General features: G+C 42.8%; 1 protein-coding gene across 5 annotated transcripts in view; it reads left to right on the forward strand.

Moving 5' to 3' along the window:
* Positions 1 to 2,495: 2,495 nt before the first annotated feature.
* The window catches only part of GRIP1 (glutamate receptor interacting protein 1), a gene marked incomplete at both ends in the record, with an annotated part of 711,985 nt that continues 700,894 nt past the window's right edge, over positions 2,496 to 13,586 (forward strand). For all 5 annotated transcript variants that reach the window (XM_080705916.1, XM_080705922.1, XM_080705911.1 and 2 more), the window contains one exon: positions 2,496 to 2,553. In XM_080705916.1, the coding sequence (XP_080562042.1) occupies positions 2,496 to 2,553 (58 nt within the window). The remainder of the gene's footprint in view (positions 2,554 to 13,586) is intronic.

Raw genomic sequence — 13,586 nt, forward strand, 5'->3', positions numbered from 1 at the left:
GTGCGAGGGGCAGCCCAAGTGGGGTCAGAGACCATCACCACCAACAATCAGTGGCTCAGTGATCACTGGCTCTGGCTCTGGGGATGCAGAGGTTGGCGATACTTCAGCAGACCTTAGGCCTCGGTGATGACTTAGCTGTACAAACAGAGATGATACAAGGCATTGGATATTAATGAGCAATTGTTTAGACCACACAGTGGGGAAGATATGGATGCATCCTAAGAGTTTCCTCACTACTGTCAATTGTACAATGCATAAAACCATATCGGATTCGAACACATAAAATAATATATTGATGTGATTTTCCACTATGAAACTATGATTTTCTTTTTGTATCCCCAGCTTTTTGCCGATGCATAGTAATAATTTTGTCTATCTGAGTTAAATACAATTAATAGGCTCTGTCCACTGTAATCTGCCCCTTGGTGGAACAATTGCACTGCTACTGCAGTATAACCATGAGTAGGTCCAATCCGTACCAGATGTTTATTGTGTAGACCTTCCAGAATTATGCTTGTTAGAGCAACCACACTCATATAAAATACTATATAAGAGGCTATAAAATGTGGTGGGTCATTTCTATTTTGTCAAAACTTAGGATGTGCACATAAGCAGCTGCCCCAGTTATGGCTAGATTGGTTTTATCCTTTAGGAGAATCAGTGACAAAATGCCTTTCTTCACATAAAAAAATGGCAAGACTAGTTCTTGAAACAAGGCAAGGGCAAGGGCGAGGTGCACAAGGAATCTTGTTTATTTTAGGATGTAGGGAGTGCCATTTAAGAGTGACAGATGTGACATTTATATTGGTTTTCTGGATTTTACCTCTCAAAGAATCTGGGAAGAAGATCTGAGCAGCTCAGATTGGATTTCTACCCATAACCCCTGGGTTGATGTGACTTTTTAGTTCTACCCTCGAAGCTTCTAGTCCTGAGCCTCTTCTTTGCTTAGGAGACAGAGCCACTTGTCTTTGGCAGCTGGGAAGTTCTGCAGTGACAGCCATCCAGGCAAGGAGCAACAGCAGGTGCAAACAGCCCTGCTCAGTAAGGCTGATTATGGGGCTGCGGAGGAAAAGAGATTCTGTTTCTTAGTCTTTTGTAGTTATTACATTTCTGTTTCTCTGGCAGTAGTATTATGTTTCTGAGAGGAGAGAGAGAGAGAAGAGAGAGAGAGAGAGAGAGAGAGAGAGAGAGAGAGAGAGAGAGAGAGAGAGAGAGAGAGAGACGCTGTAACCAGTGTCCTCGTCAGTTTGGGAGAGCAAAGTGTAGTTTCTTCAGAGGCTAAAATAAATTGCAGGACAGAAAGTCATAACAGTGCAGTCAGTGGTTGGTCCTTAACAACAACAAACCAGTAGTTATAGCCTCAGGGGCTCAAAATTCTTCAGTCCATATCAGATAGGAAAGGAGGACACAGGTATTATGTAGCCAGCCCCCAGCCTTAAGGCAGATGGATGTCACCCCGCTGCAGGACAGGCAGTTGCCAAGTACCCCTCCTGACCCTATTAAAACCACAAACCAGAGCCCCCACGTCTGGGCAGAGCCTTCCAGGCTCCACTGCAAAGCTCGCTCCCTCCCCTCACCCCTTCTTCATTTCCCCACTGATTTTCTACGAGCCTGTGACGAGAGGAAGAAACTAATCATAAAACCCGATCATAAAATCCTTCCTTACACTAGAAGACAGCTATTAAATATTCACGCAGCCAATGCCTGCTTCCATCATATAAAACAAAAGAGGCTCCCTCCACTCCACGCGGTCCCCACCCCTCCAGCAAAACCCATTCCGGGGGACCCACGCTGACCATCCCGAAAGTTGCCATCTCCCTCGGTGGAGGGCGAAGTTAGGGAATCCGGGGGCCGCGAGTCTCCGCGTGGGGGGAGGGCGCGGGCGGGGGCGCGGCGAGGAGGAGGGCCTGGAGGGGAGGACGCTGCCCCCCTCCGCGGGGGTCGTCGCCTGAGCGGCTGGAGCGGCGGCCGGGGCGGGGTGCCGGGCTCGGCACCTGCGGCGGGGCGCGGGGGGTGTGAGCGCCCCCTCCCTGCCCGCCCGGCCTCGCGCGCGTCCCGGGGGAGGCTCGGCCGCCCGGGAGCCCGCGGCAGCCTCGGTCCCGCGGCCGCCGGAGCTTTGTGCGGCAATCGGCGGCTCCCAGTCCCACCTGCTGGCGGCGGAGAGACGAGGACGGAGCCGCGGCGGCAGCGGGAGGAGGAAGAGGAGGAGGAGGAGGAGGAGGGGGAGGAGGGGAGAGGCGGCGGCGCCAGCCCTGCGCTCCCGCCGGCGCCCACCTCCCGGGCTGCGCAGCGCCCGCGCTCGGCCTGCAGCGGCCCCGCGCCCCCGGCCCGGCCCGGCCTCGCGCCCCCGCCCCAGCCCTGCCCCGCGCCCGGCGAGTTTGGGGCGCCGCCTCGATGCGCCCCGGAGCCGCCTCGGCGCCCCAGCCCCGCTGAAGCCCGAGCGCCGCGGCGGCCCAGCCCCGGAGCAGGAGCGAGCGAGCGCGGGCGCCGACACCATGCCCGGCTGGAAGAAGAACATCCCCATCTGCCTGCAGGCGGAGGAGCAGGAGCGAGGTGAGCGGCGGGGCCGGCGAGGCGGGGGTCCGCCCTCCCCCCGCGGCCCGCGGGACGGCGCCGGCCCGGCCCGGGCGGAGCCTGGCGCGCGGAGAACTCCGACCTGGTTTTTTTTTTTGGGGGGGGGGGTAGTGGAAAAAGGGAAGAATGGTGCCCCGCAGCGGGGAACTTTTCGCTTGGGGAAAGGTTTCCTGGCGAGGATGCCGGGGTTCTCCAGCTCCCCAGGGCCCGCGCGCACGTGGAGCCCCAGCGGGCTGGGGGTGCGCGCCGGGGGTGCTGGTGGCGGCGGCGAAGGTGGGGACCCCGCAGTGCTTTAAGTGACTTTTCAAACTTTCCTCCTCCTCTTCTTCCTCCTTCTCCTCTCGCGGCCGTCTTCACGGTGTCCCAGCCTCTGGCTGGGCTGTGGTGGTGCTGCCAAGACCAAAGTTGCTGGAGATTCATAAAGGAGGAGAGGCGGAGGAAGGAGAGTGCGGTGGGGGCGGGAAGGGGGCGCTGCCCACGTCCCCGGAGGGGAAGGGTAAAGAAGACCGTCCCCGGATCCGGGGTCGGGGGCTGGGAGGGATTGCTTGGGAGATGAGTTATGCCCCAGCGCAGTCCCCGCTGTCAAGTTAATACCGCAGGACTGCGGGCTTTTCATAATTACTGCCTATTTTCTTTGTAAAAGGCGGCTTTTCTGTGCCAGGTGGCTTACAGACCTTTTGTGCTGCAGCCTGACAAGTGTGCTGGGCACGTTGCTTTTAAGTGATTTGCGGAGAGGAAAGTTGAAGGCCTTTTGCACCTTAAATACTTGGTTCTGTTGAGGTCATTGCCTGGTGTTTGGATTGTGCAGAGGTTGGCCAAGGAGTTCAGCTCAGTAACCTGGATGTGATGCACTGTGTGCACCAGAATTTCCTATGCAGGCCCCGTGGGGCTGATGTGTGTGTGTGTGTGTGTGTGTGTGGTGGCTCTGCCAGCATCCGGAGGGACCCTGGCTGTCAAGGTCTTCCACCTGGCCTGTCCTGGCTTCCAGGGAAACGCTTCCCTTCCATTGAAGGGGTTTCAGGATGCTGGGTCTCTGCATGGATTGTGGGAAACAGTTGGTCTGGAGGTTAGATGGTGTTGCATGGGTGGGTGGGCGAGGCAAGCAGGAAGCCAATCTGGTGTGTGGGGAAGGCAGAGTTTTCAGAAGAGCTTGATTCTGGCAGCTCCATGGGCTGGTATGGATGCTGGCTTGGTTATTGGGCATGCCAAAAGTTTCAGCTATTGAAATAATGCTTACTACTGGAGAACCAATGTACAATTTCCAGTTTTTCTCTAGGTGGCACAACCTGTCTTCGGTTTATATCCTGTTTAATGACTCAGGGAATTTATTCCCCTTAACCACTTCCTTGTTAGATTTGTGCATTCATTTTCCAGCCCACTTTTTGGCAGGTGACCTTAGGTTTACCTACTCAAAAGGCACCCCTGTCTTAGGAATGTTGCTGCTTCTCGCTTTAGTAAATCCTATTGTAAAAGTTGCAAAGAGCAGTACCAAGAATTTATAACCAGGTAAAGGCACTGAATGAACGTGTTCTGCCAAGCATGGAGTGTCTGTGCTATCAAGTAAATGTCACAATGCACTTGACGTTAAATGTATCCATTTGATAAAAATAAAATCAAATCACTGTGCTGCCAACAAGTTTTATCAGAATGCTGAAGTGAGTAGAATTTTTTTTTTGGGGGGATAGTGACAAAATGTACTTGTGTGCCTTTTAGAAATATAGGAAAACTTTGAAAGATGATCACCTAATCTGCTTGCTGGAGATAAGACCGAAATTTGTCCAGAACATAAAAACTGAGTCAGAAATTGGGCTGCTGTAGCTTCGCCAATAGGAGGGAACAGGGAATGTTTGTTACTTAGTGTCTTTTTTTTCATTCTGAAGGTTTCTTCTTTCTTTGCTTTTAAGATGCTTTTCTAAACAACTAATAATTTTTTTGGCTATAAAATTTTTTCAGTTCTGCTTTACTGAGGATGCCCAAATAAGTGTTTTTGTTTCTTTAAAAAAAATTCCTGTTTGCCTAGTATGTGTTTTTGTGGTTGTATCGTGTGTGTATGTGCATGCATGGATATGTGTGTGTTTAAATGAACTGAAAAACCTATTTGACTTGACTGTGTGTGTGTGTGTGTGTGTGTGTGTGTGTGTGTGTGTGTGTGTGTTACTGGGGATTGAATCCAGGGACATTTATTTTGAAACAGGGTCTCACTAAGTTGCTGAGGCTGACCTTGAAGCTGCAATCCTCCTATCTTTGCCTCCCAAGTACTGGTATTAGAGCCATGTACCACCACACTGCTTACCTACATGACTTTTTAACAAATCTGTCAAAGGACACTGTTTGAGCCTGGCTTAACCTTTTTGAAGAATCTTATTGTAAAGTATTGAGCAGTGTTTTATATTTGTTTCTGAAGTCAGATTATATAGATTTTTTCCCCCTTGGAACTTAAAATTTTAACTAATTTAAATGGTATTGAATTATGTTCTTTTAAAATATGAATAAAAGGTTCAACTGTCAGGTGATAAGAAAAATAATAAATATTGGACAGATACATTTTTACTTTTGTTTGTGGCTATCTTTGATCAAAAGGTCAATTTCGACTATTTTACAATTAAATTCTAAGATCGATGTGCTCATAGAATCAATGCTCTCCCAGCCCTAGTTTACATCGAAACATTCCAAAACCTATTATGGAGACCACTCTAGCATAACATTTTTCCACATAGATTTTGCTTAGTTAAATCTCTTCCTGAAATGTAACACAAATTAATACAAGATGCTAGTTTCTTAAAAAAAATATGAACAATTATATGTCTTAGCATTATTCTGTTAAAAAATACTAATTTTAAGCTGGGCATGGTGGCACAGGCTTGTAATCCCAGTACTTGGGAGGCTGAGATAGGAGTATTTGGGTTCGAGATCCAGCCTCAGCTACTTAGTGAGGGCCTCTGCAACTTAGTGAGATGCTGTTTCAAAATAAAGAATAAAAAATTGGGCTGAGGGTGTAGCTCAGAGGCAGAATGCCCTGGGTTCAATATCCAGTACCACAACCCCCCCCCCCAAACCAAACTAACACCCTCCCAAAAAACAACAACAAAAAATTAACTCAAAAATTGAGGGAATGTGCTTTCTTGGTATTATCATATGTGAAAAAGAGATTGGCTAGTCTTTATAATTTCATGTCATACCTATACACTGCCTGTAACTTGGGTTCCTCTTGAAGGCCTCTCTGTCAAGATTCTATTGAATGACCTATTGCTATTGCATGCAGCGTTGAACAGGGAACCTATAACATATGGTTATGCAGGTAAATGCAGTCACTTCCAAAATGACATGCTAAGACTCACCATGTAAGGTGACATTCTATTAAGATTCAAGACACATTTCTCTGTCCTCCCCCTGATTTTCTGCTTGAGCTCCTAAACCCAATCCATTTAGAAGCCACCAAAATGTACTTTTTGGGCACATGGTTTGGGAGAAGAGAAATGCTCTGGAAACTGTTCTTCTTAATGTCCCTTTTAGTCAAATTAAATTAAGCACTTCATTGGTTGTTTTACATCTGCTTATTAGCTGATTACGTGTAATAGAAATATAGTCGTTAAGGAAAATCTTCTTACAAAGGAATAGGTGCCTCCGTAATTAACAGTGCCTTTCTTTTGCTTTGCAGTTTTCCTTCTGAATTGTGTGGCTTCTGTTAGTAGATATTCATTGTGATTTAACAGTGTGTACTTAGGATATGAAATCAAACATACTGCTTAGGAAGATTATTTATCAGCTATCATTGCAAACATACTTTTCGCTAGTTTTGTTTTGGAAAAATAAAAACAGTAATTGATACTTTCTTATTTATTTTAATTGTATGTATATTTACCAATATGTGTGAATATTGCTTAATTATAAAGATGTGAATAATGTATATCACATCAGCATATATGTTCACCAGGGGAAAATGTGTTTTTAAAAATAATTTTCCGTGCTTTTGCCTTTTTGTTTTTCTTACAAGTTTTGGAGTTTTACAAGCAAACTTGAGAACATTCCTTTGGACATTTGTTGTAGGAATTGTTGGGTTTTTGCTTATGTTTTGGCAAATGAGAGTATGTGGATATCTTTAGATATAATTAGCTATTATAACACATCTACGAGAAAGCACAGAGTTCTTAAAAAGTATTACTGCACCCTTGGTCTGTTTCATTTTCTACATTACAAAAAGATCCAGAGATGCTGCTCTACAATATGCTTCATGAAAATCCAATTTGAAATTTGAGTTTGACTGGGAAACACTGTGGGGAGGAGAGAAGAAATCAACAACAACTAGAGTCTGCTGTGTGTCAGGCACAGGTTTCACATGCAGTGTTTGGGATAATTATTTGGTACTGACATTCCTCCAAGATAAGTATTATTAGTTCCCTATCAAATGAAATACTGAAGCTCAGAATTAATAAATTTGCCTAAAGTTACCAAAGATTTAGGGCACCAGTTTCTAGAGACAAAAGCAGAAAGGAAGGAGGAGGAGGAGGAGGAGGAGGAGAAGAAAAAAAAGAAGAAAAAAAGAGTAGTAGTAGTAGTAGTAGTAGTAGTAAGGTTACATTGAACAAAAGTTTATAGCATTTTATAACATTATAACACCTCATTTTTTATTTCAAAAAGGAATTTTAATGCTGCCACCAAATTTTTCATTAGAAATTATTCAGAAGTTTTGTTTTTAAGTTTCACATACTGGGAAGACACTTCTAAAATATATTTTGGGCATTTGGCAAACTGATTTTGCAAGACAGGTGTATTACCTTTAACAATAAGGACTGAAACATCAACATATTTTGAAGTAGAATTATTTGACTAAACTTAAAGTAACCCTTCTAAGTGAATAGCTTTTTCCCTGGAGGTTTGACATTCTTATATGGTTTTCCTTTTCTCCTAAGAGTAGTCACCATGAAGGCAGGAGTTAAGAACTGAGTGTTATTTCTCATTGTGATGAGCGGGCAAATGACTATACTGCCAGTAGTCATTGTGCCTTTACTCTGTTGTCAACATTCAGTTTAATGTTGTCAACATTCAGTTTAATGAAAGCCATAGATCTGGGAATTTTCCTGGCTACCAGTGGCCAAACAAAAAGACTCCAGATAATGCTCTCTTCTGCTGCAACCTGATTGGTTTCTTTCATGAAGAAAAACAAGTGTCAACTAGTGTTAGTACAGGAAATAGAGAATTGAATACCATGGGCCTTAAAACCGCTTTATTCAATGTTATTTGATAACAGAGTGTTTAAGACATTTAAAATTTGATTCGTTTTCAGTTAACTGACAATGCTAGTTAGTAATATAAAATACAAGAGTAAAATACAAAGCGAATGTTTAACAGAACAATATTCAAGTGCAAAGCCAAGACTTGGGTTTTAGTCTTTTGTTTGATCTTTTCTTAAAGTTTACTTCTTCCTGCAAAGAAGCCTAGTTTGGGCATGTCAGTGGCCAAGGGGAGAGGGCTGTCAGTTTTATGGGAAAGTTACATTGTCTAAATATATTTACCAATTTAAACATACAGTCCTTCATTTCAACAGTGATTAAACTTTATGTATCAAATGAGGAATGTGGAGAAGATATGGCTTGTATCCTAGATGGATTCCTTGGCTTTAGCACAGTGATTGTTAACAAGTAATTAGAAGTCAAATGTCATTAAGTTTAAATCCACTCCAGCACTTATTAGTTCTGTGGCCGTTTAACATCCCAAAGCTCTTTTGTTCTCTTCTAAATTTGCACAAGTAGCGTCTCTCTCATGTGAGGCATAAATGAAATTAATAAATGTGGAGGAATTTATAGTATCTTTGACATGGTCGGGTCTCAGTAATGGTAACTATCATAACTTTTACAATATTTTGATAGAGATCTGTAACCTTAACACCTGAGGGTATATCCTAATGATGAAACAATAAGATTTTTATTCTTTACAAAACTCACAAACTAGTAGGGGGGAAAAGTGCAATGTTTTGTGAAAAAATACAGTGAAACACAGAACTTTCTGAAGCCAAGTTCTTTTGATGTATTCTAGTCTGACTCCCTCACAAAAATGAAGAAACTCCAGTGTAGAAAGAAAGGTGCCCAAGGCCATACTTCTTACTTGCAAATGTTTATCGAGCACTACTTGCTATCACAGGTGCTGGCACTGAAAAAATCATGGTTTCTATTTTCAAGAAAATGAGTAAAGAGAACTGCAAGGAAATTATTAGGTATAGCAGATATCCATCTGTCATGGGTATGACAGATCTCCAGAGTAGCCCCTTTACTCCAGTACCAATCAGTGTTAAGGGCACAGAGCAGAGGGAATCATTGTTTTGGGGGTGGATGGAGAGAAAGAAGCTTCAGAGGATGACCACCAGAGGGTCAGAGGAGGTGGCATACAGGAAGAGTTAGAAGACCTGGAGAAAGGGGAGGAACTTAGGAGGCTCAGAGGGGAACATAAGAAAAAAACATTTCATGTAAAGGCATGCTGTGCTCCAACACACTGTAGAGTGAGCTGGTTCAAGAACAATGGCAGCATTCTTGAATCTGTGGTGTAGGAAATGAACATGCATGTGGAGTATAGATATGAGTATTTATTTCTTCTATGTGTTGGGAAAACAGTGGGAGAACATGAGGCTAGAGAGGGGTGGATTTGGAGGAACTTCATAGGCCTGGTTAGAGTTCATATGGATCAAGCTGGAGATGAGGAGTTACTTGAAGGAATTCCAGTAGAGAAGCAACAGGATTTGATTTTCTTCTAAGTAAGATTACCTAGCTGCATGGGAAAGAGATTTGAAAATGGAGGGACTAGCCGGGCGTGGTGGCACACTTGTAATCCCCGCGCTTGGGAGGTTGAGACAGGAGGATCCCATAGGTTCAAAGCCAGCCTCAGCTACTTAGTGAGGCTCTCAGCAACTTAGTGAGACTCTGTTTCCAAATAAAATATAAAATAGGTCTGGGAGTATAATCTGGAGATAGAAAAGCTCCTGGGTTCCACCCCCAGTACCACCACCACCACCAAAAAAAAAAAAAAAAAAAAAAAAAAAAAGGGAGGGGCTGGATAAACAGGAATCAAATAGCTGGCTACTGCTCTGTTTTTTTTTTTTTTGGGGGGGGGTACAGGAGATGGAACCCAGGGACATTCTACCTCCAAGCAACACTCCCAGCTTAATTTTTTTCTTGTTTATTTTGAAACAGGGTCTCACTGAGTTGCAAAGGGCCTCATTAAGTAGCTGAGGCTGTCCGCGAACCATAATACTTAATACTTATGTCTCAGCTTCCCAGATGCTAGCATTACAAGCATGAGCCACCATGCCTGGCTACTACTGCTCTTTTTAAGGCATGAAGAGGTACAGGAGAGGGACTTGGTGATCAGGAAAATATAGATAATATGGAAGATTTGGTCTCTGGTTTAGGTACGGATTAGAGTTAGGGTTGTGTCTTTAGATCTATTATCTTGATACAGAGTCTGGTATTTCTACCTTGTAGTGATTTACCCATATGCCCCCTTCCCTGCAATCTGCATAAGGGAAAAATTGAACATGATCTGGTATAATCATGTAACAATAAAGGATGGCCAGAATGGCTGGTCATGAACATGCTTACTGTGCCTAGCTGTGTTTTTCCCCTTTAGTTAAGCAAAATTAATAAACTGGCCTCTCTCTCTCTCTCTCTCTCTCTCTCTCTCTCTCTCTCTCTCTCACACACACACACACACACACACACACACACACACACACACACACTTATATGTAGAGCTTAAGTATTTTGGAATTCTGAGTGATTTTTTTTTTTTTTTTTTGGTGGTACTGGGGGTGGAACCCAGGGGCTTTTTTTTTTTTTTTACCTCCGGGCTATACTCCCAGACCTTTTTTATATTTTATTTGGAAACAGGGTCTCACTAAGTTGCTGAGAGCCTCACTCAGTAGCTGAGGCTGGCTTCAAACCTGTGTGATCCTCCTGTCTCAGCCTCCCAAGCGCGGGGATTACAAGCGTGCGCCACCACACCTGGCCTGAGCGATTTTTTTAACTGAAAGAGAAAAATTATAGTAGTTATATTATAGAAAATGTCTTTTTCACTATTGATAGAATTGGGTTATTATTATTATTATTATTATTATTATTATCTTCTAAGAATAACTAAATGCTGTGTCAATGTTTTTAATATATTTCTTAACTCTGGGCTCAGAATCAGAAAACAGGAATTAAAATTCTCTTTCAGCCACTTTCCTGGTTGCTTGGACTCGGCATAGAAAGCCCCTCTTAATATTCCTTATTGGAATACTAAGTGTGATTCTTGGCACACTGACCTCCTGGGTTTATGTTTAGAGGTAAAAGCCATTATTATACATTGTTATATTACAAAGGTGAGAAGCTGATAAGACTGAGGGTCTGAAAGTACTGGTGTCTACTAGTGTGCTATTTCTAGATGGAGGTGTTATTGACATAACTTTTGTTTCATGAAGAAAGTTTTGTCATTAAAATTTTTTCTTAGTTTTCCAAAATGAAATTCAAATCTATTATGAGGCTTTTCCATCCCTTTGGGCTTAATTAATAACAAGTGTAATAAAATTGTGACTCATTTATAACAAAATAACTCAATCATTGCAACTAAGTTGCAATGCGTACAATGTTTCCGGACTGCTGCCCTCCACCCCAACCTCCTTTCTGGATGTGGATATAAAAGGCCAGCTCAGATGCTTAGCTGGCTTGGCCTCTTCCTATTGTTAATTTTCTGATTTTCTGCAGTCCAGGCTTCTGACCTCAACCCTGTATCCAAAGAGCATTATTTTTCAAGTTGAAATCATGTTTGGAATCTTTTTAGAGGAAAATAAATTCTTGCAGCTCTCCATTGCCAACCTCATTTATTTTTATTTTGCTACTTAAATATGTACTAACATAAACCTAGGTGCAAATTCCCGATGCTGGTAGTGCTCATACAACCACAAAGGCAAATGGATTTTACAGTTGGAACACAAACAATACTACCCCCAAATCAATAATATCCAAATTTACAATATTAATTTCATGTGACTTGATATTATTTGCCTAAAATTAAATTCCCTTTTGCAGTGTGGATATGGTACTTGCTGTTATGGAAAGTAATGTCACAGCTTTTTTTTTTTCTTCTTCCTTAGTTGAACTGCTATGGAAACTTGGTTTTAACAGCCTGATGCCACTTGGTCTTTTCTGGGTGTGAACATATCATTTACATGTGAAGTCCTCTGTTCATGTTGGTCTATTTGGCACCATTGTGATTCTAAATACAAAACCCAGAATTCATACTGAAATTGGTGGCAGATTTAGGCTGCACACTGATCTACATTTGTCCTTCTCAAACTATTTATGGTATAGGGTTATTTTTTACTCAGTTAGTCACAGGCTGCAATGTAGCCCTACAGCATAGTGCATTGTGTGGAACTCAGACATCTTAAGTTTGACCATACCTGCTCTTGTCTCTGCTCTGTTCAGCGAGATGGACCCACTGGTCAAAGATTTGTGGGCAAGGGCAAATTGCTATGGGATTTTCTAACCACTTATTCTCATTTTCACCTATTTATCTGACTATGGGCTGGCAATGAGGTTTCCTGATGGGTGCAGTCCACAGACCACACTTTGACTAAGACTTGACTAGATAGGGAAGTTGGAATCAGAGAAAATGTTTTAGGATGGGCATATGTGTAAACATTTACTCCTTTTAAGATAAACACAAGAAATCTTTTCTATAGCTGCTTTTACCATGCTTTCAAAGCTCCCATCCTCATTGAAAATGGAAAACATCTGACCTTGTCAGTGAAAAGCATGTTAGTCTCCAGTTTAAAAACTCTTTGTTGGTAGATCTAATTTCTCAAGAATTCTCCCTTCCCTTGTTCCTGATGTGGCATTTGTGTGAAGGGGAAAGCTTAGTGTCCTCATGGCACTAGGTGAAGGACACTTCATTGTTTGACCTTCGCTGTGCCTCTTTGCGCGGGGCTTGGCATGCTTGGTGACTGGGCATTGTGCCCTGGTACCCACTGAAATTAGGCTGTTTCTGTTTTGTCTTTTGAATGCCATCCTGGCAGCTGATTTGGGCTTTCTGGACCTCACCATTGTGTTTGGTTGTGAGATTCTTGTAGTCCATGACCTTCCACCCTTTTCTAGGTACTAGGCCTATCAGTGTTTCTGTCTCCTTCCTGGAAGCCAGATTTTTTTAATGAATCATAATGGAATTTGTAGGATCATTGAGCCATCCTTGGGTCTACCAGGTTGAGGCACCATCTGTGGATATTACTACTCTACTGATCCAATGCTATGTTGAATGACAAAATCTGGGAACTTTGTGCTAGGAGATTGGGGGTCATTGGCCACACACCTTATCTTTCCCCCTTCTCCCCCTTTTTCTGCTTTCTCTGCTGTTCCACATACTCAGAGTGTCTTACGTGTCTTGAAAACTTAAGCTAGAGGGGATGGGAATCAAAGTATATATAAGTGGTAAAAGGGAAAATTCTCAATGTCAGTGTTTTCTGTAAGGTGGACATTTCTCCTTACAATCCGAATTCCAAGGAAGAGAGAAAGAGAGATGAATAGTCAAATAGCCCAGAGATGTCATGCCCTAGCTAGAGGCTGGCAAGTAATTTTGACTGATGTCTTCTGCTGGTCAACTTTTCTCACCTAATAGCTTTACTAGAAATCTGACCCATAATTCATCAGCACAAATGAAAACATGAAAACTGACATATTTCTTCTCATAGTTGGTAGTGTAATTGCAATGCTTGTTTTCTAATGAATATTGATGTATATTAATGGCTTACTTTGAATTTTGAGTAAAGATGCTTAGAGTAGATCAACAGCTATACTCAAGACATATAAATTGATAGTATTAGTAAATCTCTTTACTACTGAAGTGTTAATTTCTTTTATTTTCACAGTTGTGGAATATAGCAGACAATATAAATTATCTTGTAACAGTCTGGCAGCATAAATTACTAGATTTTGTGACTTGTTAGATACAGTTCATCATTTGAAAAACAGGTAATGAATGTAGTTTTT

This window comes from Muscardinus avellanarius (assembly GCF_963383645.1).
Source record: "Muscardinus avellanarius genome assembly, chromosome: 11".
Taxonomy (NCBI): domain Eukaryota; kingdom Metazoa; phylum Chordata; class Mammalia; order Rodentia; family Gliridae; genus Muscardinus; species Muscardinus avellanarius.